Here is a 24,338-nt window from a genome sequence, read left to right on the forward strand (position 1 = left end):
TTAGGCGCTCCCTCATAACACGTGTTCAGAGCAACTTATGTTCCCTAATCAGTGTGTGTGTGTCCCATTCACTATGTATCAGAATAACCCTCCATCAAACTCCACCGCACCCAACAGCACCACAAATACTGACTGATGACTAGCTCATCCAGCCTTTATCTATCCCCACTCCCTCAAGATGGCTGGACCATCACTGCAAACAAGCACCTGTACTTTGTGTCTCCCCCCCCCCACACCTCATTGTAGATTGTAAGCTCTCACGAACAGGGTTGTCTTACTTTGCTTTAATTATTGTATTACGGTATTTTAAACGTTGTTACTTATGACTTGTGTATTAACTTAAACTGTAAAGCGCTGCTGTGGAATATGTTGGCGCTATATATAAAGATTAATTATTATTACTATTATTATTATTATCATTATTAAACATGTACGCACAGGTAGTACCCTGCTCCCTGACCATACCTGTAAAAGTGTAGGCACAGCTAGTACCTCTTCTCTCTACCTTCCCAGAAAAAAAAATCTTCTAAGCTTACTAAGCACTAATCAACAAGCATGGTGAGGTGGCTGAGTGGGCAGCAAGGTGGCTAAGTGGCTATTACTATATTTTTGCAGCACTGGGAAGTATAACCGCTGTGTGAAGTTTGTATGTTCCCTGCATGGTTGCATGTGGGAGGAAACTGGAGTTCCTGAAGGAAACTCACAAAAAATACTGAAAGGGAATTTAGATTGTGAGCCCCAATGGGGAAGTGATGATGTCTGTAAAGTGCTGTGGAATATGTTGTTGCTATACAATAAACAGAAATAAACCCAATAACAGAGAAATCAAAGTTAGTTCAAAGAGGAAATTAATGGGTGGTTATACCATGTATCAATCTTACAAGAAAATCAGGAAGGAAGTTATTGACCACCACCACTGCCAAATAATTTAGATTCTGTTTTGGTAAATTCTGCATCTTCAACTTTTCTAATGAAGACCACAAATTCGGTCAACTTTCCCCGACTGCGGGTCACAAGATTTTACTGTTTCCAATTTTTGAAATGCTTTGATATCACAATATGACACATACTAAACAACATTAATGTGTCATGTCAAAGAGTCAGGGGGAGTCAGCTCCCTGAATAATCACAAGGAGGAATGAAGTGTCTGTGGAGTTTTACTAGGAAGACTAGAATAAGCATGAAGGGGTGAGCACTTCGCATCTGACCTCATTTACTTGCGCTGGAAAGTGGTTTTTACAAGGATCGCAGTCTCTTTTGAAGTCAGAGAAAAATCAAGTGAAAGTGCAGAGTAGAAATATACAGTTGTCAACGCCACAGAGGGAAATATGTATTGTCTGTACCGCATGTGAAGAGAAAAAAGGCATAGTAACAGAAAGGAAAGAAATACATCCCACAGTTCACACAGCTTAGACAAAAATTAGCAATAAAACTTCCTTTCCACTTTATTCAATGAGTGAGTCAAAGCCTCCGTCATGCGACTGTCCCATGACACGAGTAATATGCTCACAGATGCCCGCACACTCTACGCGCGCACTCCCCCAGCACCATAGACTGCATGTTTACACACATCTGCAGTGATTAGAAAAAGTCTACATACCCGTTCAAATACCAGGTTTTTGTCACGTACAAAAATCATACCAAGAAGAATTATTTCACAACTTTCTCCTTATTTAATGTTGCCCATAATCTGTACAAATCCATTGTGAAGTAATGTTAAAGTATTAGTTGGTGTGCATATTTAAGCACATTATTTTAGGTTTTATTTCTTTTTTCCACCCAAAATGATTTCAGTTTGTTTCTCAATGGATTGTACATATTGTGGGTGGCATTAAAGATGGAAAAAAATTCAGAAATCACTCATTGTGGTATGTTTTTTTTTTTTACATGACAAAAACCTGACCTTTTACCAGGGGTGTGTAGACTTTATACCGTATATATCTACTGTATTTTGTTTGTATGTTTATTACTGTAGAATTAAAGTCATCTTTATAAAAAAAAAAAAAAAAAATCAAAAAAGAAAAAAACAAATGAACACTAGTAATGGCCGCATGAGTAGGATTCACCAACCAATATTTCTCAAATATATTTGTACATTTACACTTTGGACTGGTCTTAGAGCCTGGGAGTCAACAGATATAAAAAACTCTTTAACATATTACTCACCAGAACCGGTTTTCTTCAGGTTCTGGGCAAGTCTGTGCTTCCGGTTCAGGTCCATGAAGAGCCAGAAATGTCCAGTATGCTTAGTGATTGCAATGGAGACCCATCTCAGTCAATGAGTCACCAAGCAGGCTTTTACAGACATTTTGGTGTGTCTAGGACAGGACCAGAAAGCACACACTAGAGGGGACCATGTAAGTGAGAACAGGAGCCGTGGGTTATAGCAAGTATCACTTAAGGTTTTCAAATCGTAGGAGTTTTTTAAATGAATATTGCCTAGTGAAAGTCATTAATTTCTAATTTTAAATATGCCCAAAGACAATTCACATCTTGGCCATCGTTAATGACAGGAACTTCATATAATGAAGTAAACTAGTCATATTAGCATTGGATAAACTCTATTTTTTAATCTAGAATAAATACTGGATACTGGTTTAAAGGGTTTCTCCAAGAATGTGATCAAAATGGCTGCCGTCACATATTTCAAGCTGCAACCCATCCTAGTCATGTGTTACGAGGGATGCATCCTGAAGAAACACTGCTGGAGACATATCTCAAAAGAGCAGCATTGTGAAAAACATACCTAACCTTCTCAGTCAGCAGTGGAGCCAGGCACAACAGGTTTTTTATCTCTCCAGTTTCAGTGTACCAAGCTGTAAAGCTGTCACACACTTAGCAGAACAAGTTTACAAAGTAGCACAGAGGAGGATGGAGCTGAAGAAAAAACCCCTTTGTGCTCATTTAGCTGAGATTCTTTATTTTCCTCACAGCCCTGCTCCACAGCAGAGTGAGGAGATCAGGCATATTTGTTCACAATGCTGCTTATCTGACAGTTCAGCCACCTCTTGAGAAGTGTTTCTTCAGGCTGCAGGATTTCAGAGAAACCCTTAGTTGAGCTTCTTTTACACGTGCCGTACAATTGTGGCCAAAAGTATTGACACCCCTGCAATTCTGTCAGATAATACTCAGTTTCTTCCTGAAAATGATTGCAAACACAAATTCTTTGGTATTATTATCTTCATTTAATTTGTCTTAAATGAAAAAACACAAAAAGAATTGTCCTAAAGTCAAATTGGATGTAATTCCACACCAAACATAAAAAAGGGGTGGACAAAAGTATTGGCATTGTTCGAAAAATCATGTGATGCTTCTCTAATTTGTGTAATTAACAGCACCTGTAACTTACCTGTGGCACCTAACAGGTGTTGACAATAGCTAAATCACACTTGCAGCCAGTTGACATGGATTAAAGTTGACTCAACCTCTGTCCTGTGTCCTGTGTCCTTGTGTGTACCACATTGAGCATGGAGAAAAGAAAGAAGACCAAAGAACTGTCTGAGGACTTGAGAAACCAAATTATGATGAAGCATGAGCAATCTCAAGGCTACAAGTCCATCTCCAAAGACCTGAATGTTCCTGTGTCTACCGTGCGCAGTGTCATCAAGAAGTTTAAAGCCCATGGCACTGTGGCTAACCTCCCTAGATGTGGACGAAAAAGAAAAATTGACAAGAGATTTCAACGCAAGATTGTGCAGATGATGGATAAAGAACCTCGACTAACATCCAAACAAGTTCAAGCTGCCCTGCAGTCCGAGGGTACAACAGTGTCAACCCATACTATCCATCGGCGTCTGAATGAAAAGGGACTGTACTGTATGGTAGGAGACCAAGGAAGACCCCACTTCTTACCCCGAGACATAAAAAAAGCCAGGCTGGAGCTGCCAAAACTTACCTGAAAAAGCTTAAAACGTTTTGGAAGAATATTCTCTGGTCAGATGAGACAAAAGTAGAGCTTTTAGGTCAAAGGCATCAACATAGAGTTTACAGGAGAAAAAAAGAGGCATTCAAAGAAAAGAACACAGTCCCTACAGTCAAACATGGTGGAGGTTCCTTGATGTTTTGGGTTGTTTTGCTGCCTCTGGCACTGGACTGCTTGACCGTGTGCATGGCATAATGAAGTCTGAAGACTACCAACAAATTCTGCAGCATAATGTAGGGCCCAGTGTGAGAAAGCTGGGTTTCCCTCAGAGGCCATGGGTCTTCCAGCAGGACAATGACACAAAACACACTTCAAAAAGCACTAGAAAATGGTTTGAGAGAAAGCACTGGAGACTTCTAAGGTGGTCAGCAATGAGTCCAGACCTGAATCCCATAGAACACCTGTGGAGAGATCTAAAAATGGAAGTTTGGAGAAGGCACCCTTCAAATATCAGGGACCTGGAGCAGTTTGGCAAAGAAGAATGGTCTAAAATTCCAACAGAGCATTGTAAAGAACTCATTGATCGTTACCGGTAGCGGTTGGTCGCAGTTATTTTGGCTAAAGGTCGTGCAACCAAGTATTAGGCTGAGGGTGCCAATACTTTTGTCTGGCCTATTTTTGGAGTTTTGTGTGAAATGATCAATGTTTTGCTTTTTGCTTCATTCTCTTTTGTGTTTTTTCATTTAAAACAAATTAAATGAAGATAATAATACCAAAGAATTCGTGTTTGCAATCATTTTCAGGAAGAAACTGAGTATTATCTGACAAAATTGCAGGGGTGTCAATACTTTTGGCCACAACTGTAGATGATGCATCAGCATTTTGTTTCTAATTTCAAGTGGGAAAGATCTAGGTGTAATTGTAGATTAGAGAGTAAACAACAGCACGCAATGTCAGCCAGTGGCATTTATGGTCAACAGATTGTTGTCATGTATTAAAAGAAGAATGAACGCCAGGATTGGGACGTAATACTACCAATTTACACAGCATCAGTGCAATCATATCTTAAACATGCAGTTTAGTTCTGGGCACCAGTTCATACAAAATATGCAAGGGAGCTAGAAAAGGTACAAAGAAAAGCCAAAAGTCTGATAATTGAGAATCTTCGTGATAAGAAGAGACTAAAGAACTAAATTTTATTTTGTCTTGAGGATATATGAATAAGAGGGACATAAATGGCCTATACAAAAAATATGGTCAAAAGCAGTTTTATGCAAAACCATCTCAAAAGTCAAGGGACATTCTCTTCACTTGGAGAAAGACATGTTCAATTTCCAGAGGAGACAAGGCTTTTTTTTCTTAATCCAGGAGATACTAATTTGTGAAGTAGTCTACCTCAAATGTTAGTCACAGAGGAAGTCATCGATGAGTTCAAAAGGGCTTAGATGCTTTTTTTAGAAGAAAATAATATTTGTGTAAAATTCTTGTTCTCAATGTTGATTCAATCGATGGATGCTAAGGTCAGGAGGGAAAACCTATCCCTACAGACTGGAACATGCATTATGGATGAACCTATCCCCTTTCCCATCCATCACTGAACTTGAAGGACACATGTCTTTTCTCAACAGTACTATGTAACTATGATAACATGACATTCTTTTCTAACGGAAAAGAAACAGCACTATTCATCCACATTTATGTAGCAGTATTTTCCCTTTTTGCTATATACTATAGCAAATAGCAGTATATACTATACTGTACTCCTCAGCATTGAAATTGCTGCCCCAATAAGAAAAAGCCATGGATTTATGGAAAATACAGGCTTTACAGACAAGTTAATGATATGCAAAAAATTGAACAAAAAGGATGCAAAATTTTCAAAACATCTCAATTTATTCAGTATTGCATATGAGCACCAAAACAGACACACTTACCCACTTGGCATGTTGTCATTGATGTTATGAATGGTTGTCTCAGGAATATTCTGCCACACTGAATTAACTCGGGCATGCAAATCATCAAGATCTGCAGCTGGCAGCTCCCTTTATAACTGCTGACCAATGATGTCTTAGATGTGTTTGAAGGAAGACAAGTCCAGAGACACTGTAGGGCATGGTAGCGAAATATGACAATGCAGGATGGTTACAGTAGCACAAGCAACATGCAGCCTGTTATTGTGTTGAAAAATGGCTCTCCTGGAACATTTGGAGAAATCACTGTATTAATGCATTCACGATTGATCCATTCTGTACTGCAAGTGAAATTAGACATCACATAACAGTCAAAAAGAGTCAAACAGTGTCTACACAAACCATGAGAAGGCATTTGTGTGACACACTAGATGTCAAGCTACAGGTGTTCTATTGACCGCACACCACCGTTGTCAAAAGCCAACACGGTGAAGAGGAAGATGGCAATGGAGGAAGCTCTAGCCTCTTCAGCAATGAGTCCCACTTTTGTTTTGGATGCAATCAATAGCTGGAGATTGGTCTGAAGACTATATGGGTAAAACCATGAAACGGCTTTCATGAGGTAATGTCAAACCAGTCCTATTGTTGGGATTATGGTGTGGCATAATTTACGGTGGCTGGACCCCTTAGTCTTCATTCCAGTCATTACATTGATTTGGTCGTAGATTCTGTGGTATGGCTATTTCTCCAAAAGTAAACCAGTTCTTCAACACAATAATGCCAGGTTGTATGTTGCTCGTGCTACTGTGGTCAGCCTACGGGGCCTTATCGCGCTACCTTGACTCGCATCGTCTCTGGATTTCACAATGTGCTTTCAGCATGGCAGACCAATGCTCAATTAACCATTAACCTCACTTATAACATGTCAAGCTGTGTTGGTGTGTATTTCTGTGGTGCTCATACTCAATGCTGAATAAATTGGCATGTTTTAGAAAGGTTGCTTCCACATTTCTTACCATTTGCAGATCACTAACACATCTACCAATCCTGTGATTTCCATAATTACATGACGTTTATTTCTTAGGTTTGTGATTTCAATGCTGAGGAGTGTATGTTTCCAACATTCTCAGTGACATAAATTACATTTAGTAGATACAATACAAACGTATAGCGGAAATGAACATGCAGCCTAAATAATGGAGGTTTTCCAATGAGCAATGTGCCATTTATCTGGCTAAACGCTGACAAATATCCTAAAACACATGTGGAGGCAAAGTAACATACTTTACAGTCTGCACAGACAGATTACATCTCACATATTTCAGAAAATAGCTATTATGCCATCTAGCAAGTTTTTCACACTTTAACTTCAAACAATCCCAGACTAAATGGCATATTCCAAACCCCACTCTTTATGGTTTATAGTCAATCACTTTCTATATCAAATACTCATTGCTGGCCCAAGTGCTTGGCAGCATCAGTGAGTAATTGAGTATTGCTCTTCACTTATCATAGGTCCCAGGCAATTATATTTGCTTCAACATTTCCTAGGCCAAACCGTGACCTCACCATGTGTAAAGTGCATTTATAAACTAGACAATCATAATGAAAGCCCACGGCAATTGAAAATGTTACAAAATACTGTCATTTCTGGAGATAAAGTGTTAAAAATAGTTAGTTAGGCTATGTGCACACGTTGCGGATTTTGAGGCGGATCCGCAGCGTTTTTGGAAGTGCTGAATTGCATCAAATCCGCAGTGTAGTGCACTACTATGTGAAATGAAGAATTGTTATGCACATGCTGCGGATTTGCAGCATTTTATTTTCCGCAGCATATCAATTCTTTTTGCGGATCTGCAGGGTTTCTGCACCCATTGATTTCCATTGAGTCAGGCACATCCGCAGCAAAACCGCAGGTGTAAAAAAGATCTGCGGATTTCCTGCGGATGTGGATGCTAGAAACGCTGCAGATCGGGAGGAGGGAAGCATGTGGGCGAATACTGTGTGTGTGGGCGGAGACTATGTGCGTGTCTGTGTGCGGATGTCTGCATGTATGCGTGGGTCCCCGTTTGTGTGCGGGTCCGTGTAAGCAGCCATCGTCTGATGGGACTACTGCTCCCATCTGGCTATAAATGCTCACAGTGACAGCATTGCCAATATGGGACAGTAGTCCCATCAGACAATGCATGTGTTCAGTAGTAAAAAAAACATACAGAACATACGGCAGACATACAGGACAGACAGTACATACAACATGTAACATACAGCACATACCAGTCACAGAGTCCCCGAAGCCCTCGATCTAACAAGAACAACAATTAACCAACCTATACTTACCTTTCCGCCATAGTCCAGTTAATAACGAGTGTCCCACGACGATCTACCATTAGAACAGTGACATCAGGCGATGTCACTGCTCTACAGGGCCTCTGCGATTAACTGACAGACAGGTAATCCTCCGCGATGTATCCCTCCGCCGCTGCAGGGAGAGAGGTCACCAGAGTTCATTCTCTCACCGGTAGTGCTGAGTGAGAAAATTCCCACGCAGCATTGCCGTAAAGTGAGCCTGAACACAGGTAACCTCTTCAGCAATGCACTGCAGGAGCCATTATCTCCTGTCAGTGCATTGTGGGAGGCACCCGATGTCACTGTTCTATAGAGGAGATCGTTGTTGGGACACTCGTTATTAATTGGACTGCGTCGGAACAGGGCGTTTACCGTTAGTTTATTATTTTTTATTTTTTGCAGGTGATCGATGGCTTCGCGGAATTAGACGTGGTTGTAAGTATGGTGAAATTAAGATTATTAAAATACATTTTTCTGACTGTGGCTTAATTTAACTCTTTAACTACTATAGGATTAGTAATGGATAGGTGTCTTATTGACGCCTCTCCATTACTAACCGGGCTTAATGTCACCTTACAATCAAAGGTGACATCAATCCCTTATTACCCCATATGCCACCGCTACAGGGCAGTGGGAAGAGAGAGCCTAAGTGCCGGAATTAGCGCATCTTAGAGATTTCTGGGGTGGCTGGGGACTGGTATTTGTAGCCGGGGGAGGGGCAATATCAATGGTCCCTTATATCAGCCAGCAGCTGTCTGCATAACCTTTCTGGCTATTAATTATAGGGGGACCCCATTTCATTTTTTGGGGGTCCCCTATTTTAATAGCCAGTAAAGGCTAAATATACAGCTGAGGGCTGAGATTCATAGCTTGGGACGCTCCATGGTTATTAACCCCTTCGCAAGCTAGAAATATCGGCCCCCAGCCGTCGGCTTTCCCTCTCTGGCACAGAAAATTGTGTGGGAGCCCACGCCATTTTTTCCTCTTTTCTTTTTACATTAAAGATACTATGTGCAGATTTTTGGTGTGTGTCTTTATTTAACTATTTATGTACCATTTTATTAGGTTCATTCCTAAACATTGGCCTTGGTATTATCTATCGCTCTATCTATCTATCTATCTCTCTATTATCATCTATATCTATTATCTATCTACCTACCTATCAATCTATCTAGCTATTTATCAATCTATCATCTGTCTATATCTGTCTGTTTATGCCTATCTGTTTGTCTGTCTGTGTAAACATTATTCTTCAATCGAGTATGTAAAATAAGAAGTTGGACAAACAAATGACATCACAATTCTTTTTTTTTTTTGTTAAATAATAGATTTTTATTTAGGTTACAAAAACGCAGACAAATCCGCATGAAAATCCGCACAAAAAAATGCATCAAAAACGTGCAGATTTTTACCTGCGTTTTCTGCCAAGAGATGCAGATTCTGTGCAGAAAATTCTGCAGACAAATCTACAATGTGTGCACATACCCTTAAAGGGAACTTGTCATGTCAAAAACGCTATTAACCTGCAGGTAAATCGGTACAGTGAGTGGTGGCTGTAACCATGCCCTGGTACTGATAGCCGAGTCAGTAGGGCATCATTGCAGACCCGGCTGTCAGTCAGAGCCAGGGCACGGTTACAGCCGCTGCTAATTATGTACTCAGCAGTGACTGAAGCCGCGCTGGCCACATCTCTATGACTGAAAGCCAGAGGATGCCAGGAGGAATAAAGATAATTTTCTCAAACCAGCTGAGCTTTCAGTAAGGAGGTCAGGCAGCTTTAAAAATGGTATTAACCTGTGGATTAAGCCCATATCTACAGGTCAATAGCATTTCTTTTTTTTACAAGACAGATAATACACCAGCATATAAAGACAGTAGGTGCTACTACAGACTATAGATGCAGAAATACATTAATGGAAACTTTTCAGTCAGCCATCAACAAGGTCATACATACCACAGAAGCAGACCATGTAGCTTATATGGGGATTATGGAGAGAGGGGGCTACGTGAACCCATTACAAATGTGCTTGACTACTCTCCACAGCAACTGCATAGGCAGAAAAGTCATAGTTACTCACCGTTAACGGTGTTTCTCGGAGCCCATGACAGCACTACGGAGAGAGGGGATCCGCCCTTCAGGGACAGGAAACCTACAGATAAAAGGGCGGTACCTCTCCCTCGCATCAGTTGGTTTACAGAGCATCAGAGGACCTCCAGGTTAATTACAACAGAGAACATTATATTATAACATTTCTTAAAAGAGGAACCCCGTGCCTAAATCTATAGTATATATATCATATAAATTAAATAAATTATATTTAGAAAGGTGCTCACCGCACTCGTGATGGGAGGGAATAAGCAGGTGCTGTCATGGGCTCCGAGAAACACCGTTAACGGTGAGTAACTATGACTTTCTCGGTCTCCCATGACAGCACTACGGAGAGAATTGCAGAGATTAAGCTTAGGGAGGGACCACCGCCTCAAGGACCCTTCGTCCGAAGGTTAAGTCAGATACAGAGGCTAGATTTAGTCTATAGTGTCTAAAAAAGGTTGATGGTGATGACCAGGTGGCCGCCTTACAGATTTGCTCTATTGATACCTCTGACCTCTCAGCCCATGAGGTAGCTACTGCTCTTGTGGAATGCGCTTTTATACCATCCGGGATTGTATTCCCCGAAGATGAATATGCCAAGGCTATTGCCTCCTTAATCCATCTGGCTAAGGTTCCCTTGGATGCCCGGAATCCTTTTCTGGGACCCTGAAAACAGACAAACAAAGAGCCTTCCTTCCTGTACTCCCTGGTGGAATCTAGGTATTGGACTAGGCATCTTTTAACGTCTAGATTATGGAAGTTTAGTTCTTTCTCGTTTTTTGGGTTTGGACAGAAAGATGGTAGGGATACTTCTTGTGACCTATGAAATTTTGATGCCATTTTTGGCAAATAGGCTGGGTCGGGTCTAAGAGTGACTCTATCATCCAAGATTTTAGTGAAAGGTGGATTAGAGGAGAGGGCTTGAATGTCGCTTATTCTGCGCGCAGATGTTAATGCTACTAAGAGAATAGTTTTGAGTGATAATGTTTTTATGGGAATCGTTTGTATAGGTTCAAATGGAGGGCCCGTTAATGCTGAAAGGACTAAATTTGGGTCCCATGAGGGTATTTTTTGGATAACTAAGGGTTTTGACCTTGTGACCGCCTTGATAAATCTTATTATCCAAGGGTTAGCTGCAATGTTTTGGTTATATAGAGCTCCTAAAGCTGCTATTTGCACCTTAAGAGTACTGACTGCCAACCCCTGCTCCAGACCTTTTTGTAGGAACTCAAGGATTTTAGGGATTGAAGGCCCGTCCTGGATCTTTACCTTGGAGACAGATAGGAATTTCCTCCATGTTTTCCCATATATTTTAGTAGTGATGGGTTTTCTACTTTTTAACAGCGTAGCCACTAAGTTATCCGAGAAACCCCTTTCTCTTAATAGTCCCCGTTCAAAAACCAGGCTGTCAAATGGAGGTTCGACTCCTGTGGGTGGAAGATTGGACCTTGATGTAGAAGGTCTGGCATATCCGGTAGAACCCACGGGTCTGATATCGATAGCATCCTTAGCCAGGAAAACCATGCCCTTTTTGGCCAGAATGGGGCAATAAGGATCATTTTTGTTTTGTCCTCTCTGACTTTCCGAATGACTGCCGGAATCAGAATGGTTGGCGGAAAAGCGTATGCCAGTTTGTGTGTCCATGGAATCAGAAAAGCATCCAGAGCCTGGGGATTCCCTTGTGGGCTTAGAGAACAAAATTTGCCTACTTTTTTGTTTTTGCAATTGGCAAACAGGTCTATTGTTGGTGTCCCCCACATTTTTGTGATCTGATTGTAGATGGATTGGTTTAGGGACCACTCGCCTTGTTTCAACTGAGTCCGGCTCAGGTAATCTGCCCTTTCGTTGTTTGAACCCTGGATGTGTAGTGCCGAGAGGGATAGTAAGTTTTCTTCCGCCAGTTTGATAATTTTGGCTGAAGAACTCATTAGTGAACGAGACCTTGTTCCCCCCTGGTGGTTTATATAGGCTACAGTCACTCTGTTGTCTGAAAGAATTCGGACATGGTGTCCCTGAATATCGGCTAGAAAAAATAGAAGGGCATGATATACCGCCCAAAGTTCTTTTTGGTTTGAGGATGCTAATAGTTTTTGATCTGACCAATTTCCCTGGGCTACTTTGTCCCCCAGGTGGGCCCCCCACCCTCTGGGGCTCGCATCGGTTGTTATTATCCGAGAGATATTTGGTACCCAAGGGACTCCCTTTGACAGGTTTTGGTCTTTTCCCCACCAAAGAAGGGAACGAATAACTGATGAATCTAGCATGAGCCGGCTTTCCAATTTGTTTTTTAGTAACAATTGCCATTCCAGGATGTGCCACTGAAGCTCTCTTGTGTGAAATTGTGCGAAGGGTATCGCTGGTAGGCATGAGGACAGAGAGCCCAGAAGCGACATTGCTCTCCTTAGAGTCATTGAGGGATTGTGTAATGTTCGCGCTATCATGGACAATATGTTGTCCTTTTTGGGACCCGGAAGTCGGCATTCTTGGACCCGAGAGTCTAATGTCAGTCCTAGGAACTCTTGTACTTGACAGGGTTCCAATTTCGATTTTTTTACATTTATAAGCCATCCCAAGTCCGTCAGGATGGTCATCACTTGGTCTCTTTTTTCCCTGCAACTTTGTGCTGAGTTGCTTGCGATAAGAAAGTCGTCCAGGTAAGGGATTATTAATATATCTTGTTCCCTCACGTGGGTCATCATTTCCGCTATTATTTTCGTAAATATACGTGGGGCTATTGAAATCCCGAACGGAAGAGCTTTGTATTGAAAAAACCTTATTTGACCCTTTATGGAGACTGCCATCCTGAGGAATTTTTGGGATTGATTGTGGATGGGCACATGGTAGTATGCGTCGGTTAGATCTATTACGACCATGTAGCAGTTCGGGAAGAGAATCTTTATAGTGGACCTTATTGTCTCCATTTTGAATTTGTAATTTAGGACGTATCTGTTTAGGTTTTTTAGATTTATGATCGTCCGAAAGGACCCGTCGGGCTTCGGTACTAAAAATAGAGGGGAGAAAAAACCTTCCCCTATCTCCTGAGGAGATATTTCCCGAATCACTGATTTTTGAAGTAGGGACATAATTTCCTCCTCTAATGCAGTTTGTTCTGCAGCCGAAGATCTTGTTTTTGTTGTTACATAATTCCGGGGAGGGAAAGAGACAAAATCTATTTTTAGACCATACCGTATAATTTTTAAGATCCAGATGTTGTTGGAAATTTTTTTCCCAGGCGGGAAGGAATGATGTCAGCCTTCCTCCCACCGGAGGGTAAATGTCATTTGGAGAACTTTTTATCACGGGAGGTGTTGCCAAAGAGGTAACCCCTATCCCTTCTCCTTCCTTCTTCCCACTTATTCTGCTCTCTGGGGGGTCTACGGCGAAAAAATCTGCGGCTCCGAAAAGACTGTTTAAATGGAGTCGGACCCAAATTTGGAAACCCCTTCTTCTTATCTCCCGCCTTTTGGAGGATGTCATCCAGGGTTTCTCCGAATAAAAAATTTCCCTCACATGGGATAGAACATAATTTTAATTTTGTTTGTAGATCTCCCGGCCAGCTCTTTAGCCACAAGGTTCTTCTGGCAGCGTTGGAAAGAGCAGCGGCCTTAGATGTTAGGCGTACAGAGTCCGCCGAGGAGTCCGCCAAGAACGCTGCTGCTGCTCTCATTGCAGGGAATGAATCCAGCAATTGTTTTCTGGGTAACCCGTCTTTAATCTGACTTTCAAGCTGGTCAATCCACACCATAAGGGATCTGGAGGTGCAAGTAGCTGCAACTGTAGGTCTCAGGCTACCCCCAGCTGATTCCCATGCTCCCTTGAGGAAAGTATCCGCTTTTTTATCTAACGGGTCTTTGAGGGTACCCATGTCCTCGAATGGCAGCGCAAATTTTTTCGAGGCTTTGGCTACCGCAACATCTAGTTTTGGTGCCTTATCCCAGAAAGAGGAAGCCTCATCCTCGAAGGGATATTTTCTTTTAAGGGAGGGTACCGAGGAATTTCTTCTATCCGGTTTCTCCCATTCTTTTTTAATTAATGTTTGGACATTAGGATTTAGGGGAAAGGTTTTTCTCTTTTTTTGTCCCAGACCTCCAAACATCACATCTTGGGCCGTTTTGTCGGGTTTGGGTTCCTCCACCCCCATAGTAGCCCTAACTGCTCTCACTAAGGAATCCACTTCTTCTAGTGGGAAGCAATGTCGGCCAGACTCTTCCTCAGAAGAGGATAGGGGGGATTTTGAATCGTCCGAATCAGCATTTTCGGATGATGATCTGGCCGAGTGGGAATGTACCGACTCCTTCACTCTCTTCACCTCTTTTTTGGAGGATAGAAGGGCATACTGAACCTCAGTCTTGATTACATTTTTAAGCTCAGAAGCGAAGTCGGGGGTCTCCTCAAATAGTAAATACTGGATGCATGACTTGCAAAGCTTTTTCTCCCAGGTTACTGGTAAAGCTTTGTCGCAGGTAGGGCAGACCCTATTTTTCTTTTTGTCCCGGCTCTTCTTACCCTAGTAAGGGAGAAGAGGGAGCCCCATTATAAAAAAAGTACATTCACGAAGATCACTCACCACTCGGATGTGGAGGCAGGTACCGGTTCTGGAGGGGGCGGGCCTGTTAAGGAAGGTGCTTGAGACGGAGTATCAGTCTTCGCAGCTGATCTGCTACGCCGTGTGGAACGGCTGCTAGATCCACTCCTGGCGCTCTTTGTGTGGTGCTGCTGTCCTGGCTGCAGCTCCTGTGGATCGCTGTCCTCCATGGTTACAGGGAGAAAGTGCGACCCCCATGTGCGCACAATCTCCCTTTTTGTAACCGGCGTCAAACCCCCGGCGTCTGCCGCACTTCCGGTTCCTGCGTGCTCCCAGGGAGAAGATATTACTGCGCATGCGCGCGCGATGACCCGGAAGTCCTGCCGCATTTCCGGAGCGGCGGCCATCTTTGTGCACCCGGAGTGTGCGCTTGTCGGCGCAGGAGCTCCGGTGATCCAGCGCCCCTCCTCATTTGATTCGGCGGCGTTCTCCCCTCGCTCACCCTGAAGGACCCCTCAGTCCCAGCGGTGGCGGCTTCGGGAGCCGGACAAGCCGCGGCAGGAGCCTCCTCGCTGCCGGAACTCGACCGTCCGGTCCCGGTTCATCGGTCTTCATGCAGGTACCGTCCGAAGAGAGGTTCCCTGTCAGGGACAGGAAACCAACTGATGCGAGGGAGAGGTACCGCCCTTTTATCTGTAGGTTTCCTGTCCCTGAAGGGCGGATCCCCTCTCTCCGTAGTGCTGTCATGGGAGACCGAGAAAAGAGTGCTAACGAGTCCAGCAATAAAGGAACAAGCATGGTAGTGGGAATCCCTGCATTATAATGAACAGGCTACCTACATTTTTCCTATGTAGGCCATTTATCTATGTCTGAGGACATCAACCAAAAATTGGGATATCAACTTTAGACTACACTCATTTTTTTATTCCAATTTCTGTTTTATTCCAATGTCTGGTTGGCACAGTTGGCACAAGACGACGTTACGTGTAACAGCTTTATTCTGGGATGACAGAGGAAGCGCCCTACTTCCGTTTAACGCTGGTCACACATGCCTGTTTACCTGACCGCAAACTTTCCTGACTTGCCCATAACTTGGGTCGAACGATACTATGCTGTAAATGAGAAGCAGCTGCAGACTCCTCTGCCAAAGGCTTATCTTCCCTGAAAGCAAAAGATTTTAGCGTTTAAATTTCAATGGTCTGATCCTTGTCATTCCCGATATCATCTGTTGGGAGTGCCAAGAGGCCCCCAAACACATCATATAGTCAGCCAGTAACCATGAAATAGGTGGGTTTGAACACTTATGTAATGTGCAACGGGGCCTTAATCATAGGTATCCAATGATCAAAACAGTTGGATAGGAGTCATGTGTATTATACATCTGATACAAGCTACAGATGCGGACTCCCACGCCTGGTGCAGGCCCCTATGCCTGGTGCGGGCCCCTATGCCTGTACTTTCCATGCACAGTACATTTATGATTAGATGTAAGAAATCCTTTCTTGTAAGAGATTAACATTATGAAAAGAGCTACATACATTAATTTCGATAAGGCTAAAATATGATTACCACATATCACAAATCATTTTAAACTGTAATAATAATAGTAGGTTTAGTAATAAAGAACATGATTTACTTACCATCCAACAAACAATCAAAATGAAGGCACTGTAAGTATTCTCTTTCCCTCATAAAGCCATTCAGAGGTGTAGCCCAGCCTTCGGCCAGTACCTGAACCCACTGCATATCAACCTGCACAATGGAAGGAATTAGTAAATATTTCTTACATTTATTCATTTTTAAATAGCTAAATAGTAAATTTAGTAAAGGAGCACTAAAAACTGTCCCCATTTGGCTCAGGTCAAGAGAATGGGGCCAGCAGCAGTCCCCTGCACAGCTGGGGAGCATTTTCGTTGAGGACTATTGCCCCTGATTTCTAAGGATTAGTGGCGTACTCGAATTTAGACCTTCACCAATCATAAAATGATGGAATATCCCAGCGATATGTCATTGCCTCAGGAGATGGGAATATTTCACACTTGAGCAAGTTCTTTTTCACCATCTGGGGGCAAGAACAGTGTAGAATCCTACACTATTCTACCAGACACAAAAAATGGACACCCAATTGACTTTACTTTGAAAATCTCTCCAAGAATGGCCGTCTCTCCTTGTTAATAAACAGAGCATTTTGGGAGTCCAGCTAGATCTCATATAATTTTTAACTCAAACATTCCCAGAAATACTCTGCATTATACAGCCACTTAATTTTCAAAGTCATTTTCAGCGGTCTAAGGGAGCCATAATATACGTAGCTTGTTAAGAAAAATTTGAAAACAGATCTATCTTAAAAAGGTTGTCCACTACTTTTTCACTGATTACCTATCCTGTTATCGGTGTTGGCCAAAAGTACTTGCTCGCGGAGCTGCTCCGTCTTCTGATAGTTGCCACGGCAGGGTACTACACATCCGTGTACCATTGATTTGAATAGGAGGCGGATGTGCAGTACCCCGCTGTGGCCACTATCAGAAGACAGCCAGCTAAGCAAGTGAGTACGTCCGGCCGGACCTATTGAGGACTTAAATATAGGTCATCAATGATAAGGTAGTGGACAACCTCTTTAAGCAATCAAATTTGTGATCCAGTTACGGCTTGATGCTACCCTTTATTCCAACAGTTGTTTGACATGCCATAGTGAATTAAATTTCCAGAACTTTCTATTCACCTTATTGATTTCTAATGCCGGCAACGTATCAGCATCTGTCTTTGCCAGCTCCAGTTTGTTCTCTGGTACATACAACTCCTTGACTTCATAAGATGCATCCACCGGCACAATATCCTATTAGCGGGAAGAAACCAGAAGACTTAGTATATTCAGCTGTTGGACAGATGCATTGAGCTTATCAAGAAAGGGAGGTAAAATAACATGCAATATCAAAGTTAATAATGATTTTTTTCTGGCTCGGGAGTTTAATATTTCTTGCAATATCTTGAGGAAAAAATAATAAGTGCAAGTGTTCTGTAGGTTTAGGTGAATATATTTTCTGGACAGAGCCCGTGGCTAGGATCATGGGAAGAACACAGATTTTTACTGTGCCCGGCCAATGAACCTGAAGAGGACTCCAGGGAAAACTCATAAAGTACTGGACTAAAAAAAAAATATTCTGGGTCTACAGAGTTTAGCAGTGGAGATTCTGCACCATCCTGGAGAAGCTTAGCATGCACAACATGAAGACAGGAAAGGTAGCCAGATGCTTGCACAGAACAAAACTATGAGCAAAATGGAAAAAAAAACTGACAAACTAGGCTGCCATAGTCACATTTTCCAAATCTAAAAATTATTAAAAAAAACAACTGGAATATGAGGGAAAACACCCATATTAGTTACATTCTTTAGGTTAATGTGGTGTCACAGTGGGTAGTACTCTTATATTTCTTGGGTTCCACCCAAATGATCTGGCCAACTAGAACATCCCCTAAGTGGGCAGAATTATGTGGACGCATCTAATTATTGAGATTAGGCGTTTCTGCCACACAAACATCAATAGCAGCAAGGCTAGGTTCACACCAGCATATATTCTCATCCGAGAAAATAGGGCCAATAATGCTAATCAAACTCTGATCATAATGTGATCTATTCTCTCAGATGAGAAGAAGATGGAGATTTTTTTTCTTCTAATCTCAATTGTGTCAGTCCATGAAAATCGGACAGTAGATAGATGTCATCTGAGTGCAACCCGAAATTTTCCATCAATTCGTTGATTTGCATACCCAAGCTGCAACTCGAACATGGTGATTTTTTTCCTTGGACAGAAAAATCGGACATTTGCACAGCCCCATAGAATAACACTGGTCAGAGTATGATCCGATATTTTGCCGGATTGCACTTGAACCAAAAATATGGTCATGTGCAAGAGCCCTAAAGGTCATACATTACTACTGATCTGCCCCGGGCAACTGTAAGTGCTTCTTAGGAAATGGAAGCATCTTGTAATAGCTATGAAGACCTTCACCACGAATATCAAGTTGGGCAGCCGAGTGCTGAAGCATGTGGCACAAAAACTGCCTATGCATTGTTCCATTACCTAAGAGTTGTAAACTGCTTCCGGGAGTGATATTAGTAGGAGAACTATGGGTCAGGAATTTCAGGACATAGGTGTCCATGGTCAAATTGCAAAGGGCAATGAAGAAAAAATTTTGGACATTTATGACACAAAGAGAGGTCCGTAAAGACAGATTAACCATCATGGTGTGGAAGAACTCACGTGGCCAGAAAAAAAACAAAACACTCTGTTGGATAAATGGGAAACAATCCAAAATCCTGTTAGAAGCTCCATATGTCTACAAACTGGACCGTTGTTACTCCCACAGTGTGCTACTCTTTTCTGACATGGAAACTACCTGTGAGCAGGCACATTAGTGTATGTGTCCAGATGGTTGAAAGACACAGAATAGCATTGAGTTAGGACCAATGCGACCCCCCCCCCCCCCCCCGAGTGTATTTAATAACCGATAGAGAGTAAATATGGCGCACATACACCATGAAGCATACTTAGGAGCATGGTTCCCCCCCCCCCCAAGATATCCCATAACTGGTATACAGTAAAAATGGCACACATGCACCGTAAAACAAGCTTAGGACCATGGTCCCCCCCCCACCCAGTATATCCCCACAGCCGGTATACAGTAAATATGGCACACATGCACCGTAAAACAACAGTAGGACCAATGGCAACTTGAAAATCATTCATTGAAACCCATGCAAATTCCTAACAGCAATGTATAAAACAGATTTTATAAAATCATTCACTATGGTGTAATCCGGCAGCAGAGAAACACGTGTGACTGCAGTCTTAAATCTCTTAAAATGCATTTTAGATGCAATGTCGCTTTAAAGCTGCTTAGAAAATAAATCAATGCATACACTTGCATACCAGACAGCTGAGGAAACAAAAGCATTAGAAAGTGATTCACTGTGATTAAGAGGAAGTCACTTACAATATGATTCTGCTTAGAAAATACAAGTGTCGTTTTAGTGGACAATAAATATTACACATGAAAGGATGGAAATTGTTGTCATAAAGAAAGAGCAAGCACGCCCCGGCACCAATGATGTATGCCCCCTGATCTGGACAAACATGCAGCTTGTAATTGGAAACTGAAAATGATTAGTACAAGGGATGAGTTAAAAATTCCAGATACAGACGGCTGCAGCACCATACATCAAACACATGAGAAGAACACGCACTTTGTAGCCTGCTGGCTGTTCTGTGATAACGAGCAGACTAGGTCTGTGGAGCGTCCCTGAAAAGAACAATAATGGCCTTGAGCACAGGGACGGGCTGCTGATGCACTACATCTCCCACAAAGCCATCAAGTCCCCCTCCTCTATGCAGCACTTATGAACGGTCACTATCAAGGGCGTCTATCAGTAAAGTTCATCAGACGCACAATATAGAACGCCATTTTCAATCTAGGTGTTATTTCTATAATGTTAAACTAAATACCAAAACACTGCATTATGAGATATATTGAAAAATGCCCTCTAATGTCTGGCAGCTGGATGGCATCACTTTTTCCACCATACTTTTGCCATTTTTCAGCCTCCCTTTGAGCTAAAATTAGCAAAAAGGTCGTTTCTTTTTATGAGCCACTAAACCATCAACAGCATGTGATATCTGACAGACGTCCCAGAATCCATTAGGTTTACCAAACAGACAAAAATTTTAATTTTTTTGTTTTGTTTTAGTGTGAATGTAGTTAGACTGCTGAAGATGCTGCCAAGCGATGTAGTAATGGCATCATCTCTGGAAGAGTCAAAATTAAGACTGGATGCCTTACAAGTGATCGTGTCAATAGCCAGAAAACAAATTACAAGCGATCCAGGGAAGCAAGCGGGCTGTACGGAGTAGAGGGCAGATAGATTCTCCACTACGGAGGCTGTTTTGTTCTGCCTCTACCTAGATCAACAGGAGAAATAAAAGAAAGCTCCAAAAATGGTCTTATGACCTATGAGACATTGGGCATGCTGAGCGGTGCAGTGAAGCGGCATTTAGACGGGTAAGCGGTTAAACACCTGTAGCGCAGATGAATTACTACAGAATCCATGTGTTTATTTTACAAATAGCCCTTGGGTTCATTACGAGTCCCAAGTTCCAATTGTACAATGGTTCTTCAGTCTCCAATATAAGGGTAGACCTCTCTGACCAGTCATTGGTTACTATGGATTACGGCGATCAAAAGGTTAAACAGATGGAAACAAAGACTCTTCAAAACCTGGCTATTACAATGGGAGGAAAGATGGTTACAGTGAAGTAAAAAAAGGTGTGGATGTAATCGTACCAACCTGTAGAATCGTGATTCCAGGTCATATTTACAGCACCAAAGACTACAAAAACACCACAAAACAATTGTGTTTTTGGGTGCCCAATTTCACTGCACTTGGATTTTTTTTCCTATTTTCCAGTACATTGAATGGTAAAATGAATGGTGTCATACAAAATTACAACTCATCCCTCAAAAATTATCACTCCTCGAAGAAGGAGGAGAGGAAAAAATTAAAGCACAAAAATAAAAAAAATTACTTGGAAAGGGGGTTAAAAACGATGTCTTACCCATGAACAACCACCTTAAAGTGCCAGCCACTAGGTATCTCCTTTCTATCTAAACTTGCAGGCTCTAGCAGCACAGATCCCAAAACTAAATTCAGGAAGTGGGGACAGACGGTGCCTCTCTGCTTCAACTCTTCTGTGTCAAACTGTATACAGGCAAGCCACTGGAGAATGGCAGGTGCAATGCATGTTGGACATGGAAGGAACGTTAGTTCCTGCACCTATAGTGCTGGCCGAATAGTGACGAAGTGAAACGGTCAACTACTGGATGGAAAGCTACGGAGAATGGATATATTATACATACTATATGTTCACTATAAATAGTACAATAGAAAAAGAAGCTATACTCCGTTCCAGTGCCTGCTCTGTTATAGGAATGTCAGCATCGGGTCTCCAGTAACATGGGTATTTCACACGAATGCTGCCAATCAGTGGCCGCTAATGGACTGCTTCGATCGCTCTTCCCTCTGACATCTGGGAATAGAGGGAGCACTGCAGCCCATTAATGGCCACTGCGATGAGGAAGGTGAGCATAAGATATTTATTTTTACTCGGGGGGGAGACTACAGCATAAAAGTAAGGGTTATCCAAGTAGTGGACAATGCCTTTAAGATGTAAAATATGAGGACAGCAAGGTTTAACTCTTCTACACATTTTGGGCAAAGGCATGCTTTAGATTTCTGTAAGTAGTATTCCAACAATCCAGATCACCGAACAGTCCTGCTCTTACTGAAAAGAAACCGCACTGCAGCAGTATGGAGCCGGACTCAGAATTTTTACAAAAATGTCGAAGTCTAAGGAAATGAGACATTATTCGGTCACTTGAATGCTAAATTATGTTGTAAACAATGATGTAAATATTTACCAGTAAATGGAAACCTGACCTTTCTATTCCTTTCCGACGTAGCTAATGCAGTGTGAATGTGACACCTAGTGGACATCTAGAGGTTTGCACAGATAAAAGATTAAAAAAAAAAAAAAAAAAAAAGTGCTGGACATTTGAGTCCGCTTGATCGATTTACACGATACATGCGCCAATAGCTGATATTTTAATTACATTTTATCATCAATTCTTATAAGTTGCTCACATTTCATTTCAAATGTTTTTAAAAAAAATTAAATTGCCAGAATTTCCCAGGATAAACATAAAGCACAGAAAACATCTGTGAAATACCTTCCGGCCTTACAATGTGTAGGGGTTTTTTTTGTGTTTTTTTAGGTGCATTCAAAACTTCAAAAGTGTAATAAAAGCCAAATTCAGTCAACATTTACATTTTGATCTGAAGCTTTTGTCCGCATAGAAAACAACAGCTTTTACTTTACACACGTACCAAGAAAAGGGGCTAAACGGGGCTGAATCGGGCTCGTATTGCCTTTATTAGCCATGTGCTGATGAGGTGCAAGAGAATTCGGCTGACACGTTTATGGCTCATCAATTATTTGCAGCAGAGGACGCTTTATGGTTCTACATAACATTAAAGCTTAGAATCTACGGTTTGCCAAGTCCTTGTGTTGATTACAATACGAGTAAAGATTTGGTTTTACAGATCTCTCCTTGAGGATCGATTGAAAATTATCCAATTTCTGACAAAAGCAGGGAACATAAAGTAGAAACGACCACCTTGGACCACTGATCCCACACCAGGGGAACTTAAGAGAGCACCAGGGGAATATTTCCAATATGTAAGACAAGACTACAGTAAATTCTCTTCCTTGGAATTTTTCATTATTGTTTCTTCGTAAAACACCACATATGGAAACTTGAGAAACAACCTAACCTCCATGTCTCCATACATGAGGTTTTATGTAGAGGTGACAATAAAGGATATCAATGGAGAAATGTTGGAGAACTTCTTTCCTGTCTCTCTTTAAGACTAGTGATTAAATAAGACCTCACCCATCAGAGGTGGTAGTGTATTGTGTGTTTTGTGCACCTCACCCATCAGAGGTGGTAGTGTAGTGTGTTGTGTGGACCTCACCCATCAGAGGTGGTAGTGTATGGTGTTGTGTGGACCTCACCCATCAGAGGTGGTAGTGTAGTGTGTTGTGTGGACCTCACCCATCAGAGGTGGTAGTGTATGGTGTTGTGTGGACCTCACCCATCAGAGGTGGTAGTATAGTGTGTTGTGTGGACCTCACCCATCAGAGGTGGTAGTGTATGGTGTTGTATGGATCTCACCCATCAGAGGTGGTAGTGTATGATGTTGTGTGGACCTCACCCATCAGAGGTGGTAGTGTATGGTGTTGTGTGGACATCACCCATCAGAGGTGGTAGTGTAGTGTGCTGTGTGGACCTCACCCATAAGAGGTGGTAGTGTAGTGTGCTGTGTGGACCTCACCCATCAGAGGTGGTAGTGTATGGTGTTGTGTGGACCTCACCCATCAGAGGTGGTAGTGTAGTGTGTTGTGTGGACCTCACCCATCAGAGGTGGTAGTGTATGGTGTTGTGTGGACCTCACCCATCAGAGGTGGTAGTATAGTGTGTTGTGTGGACCTCACCCATCAGAGGTGGTAGTGTATGGTGTTGTATGGATCTCACCCATCAGAGGTGGTAGTGTATGATGTTGTGTGGACCTCACCCATCAGAGGTGGTAGTGTATGATGTTGTGTGGACCTCACCCATCAGAGGTGGTAGTGTAGTGTGCTGTGTGGACCTCACCCATCAGAGGTGGTAGTGTATGGTGTTGTGTGGACCTCACCCATCAGAGGTGGTAGTGTATGGTGTTGTGTGGACCTCACCCATCAGAGGTGGTAGTGTATTGTGTGTTTTGTGGACCTCACCCATCAGAGGTGGTAGTGTAGGGTGCTGTGTGGACATCACCCATCAGAGGTGGTAGTGTATTGTGTGGTTACATTTTCATAGCTTTTTCCTTTGATTTGACTCCTAGTATCAAACATTAAAGGGGTACAGATGTATTTTTGGATGGCACCATTCAACTTACCATTCAATGTGTTGGAAAAAAAAAATCTGAGTGCAGTGTATTTGCCAAAAAAA

The 24,338-nt window shown here is 42.2% G+C and overlaps 1 protein-coding gene across 1 annotated transcript in view; it reads right to left on the reverse strand.

Annotated features, from left to right (window-relative positions):
* PAPSS1 (3'-phosphoadenosine 5'-phosphosulfate synthase 1) overlaps nucleotides 1–24,338 on the reverse strand; it is a 139,524-nt gene that overhangs the window by 66,445 nt on the left and 48,741 nt on the right. Inside the window, exons 6-7 of the mRNA XM_077278463.1 lie at nucleotides 17,458–17,571; nucleotides 16,376–16,487 (exon numbers count right to left, since the gene is read on the reverse strand). Coding sequence (XP_077134578.1) covers nucleotides 16,376–16,487; nucleotides 17,458–17,571 — 226 coding nt within the window. The remainder of the gene's footprint in view (nucleotides 1–16,375; nucleotides 16,488–17,457; nucleotides 17,572–24,338) is intronic.

This window comes from Ranitomeya variabilis, chromosome 1 (assembly GCF_051348905.1).
Source record: "Ranitomeya variabilis isolate aRanVar5 chromosome 1, aRanVar5.hap1, whole genome shotgun sequence".
Lineage (NCBI taxonomy): Eukaryota > Metazoa > Chordata > Amphibia > Anura > Dendrobatidae > Ranitomeya > Ranitomeya variabilis.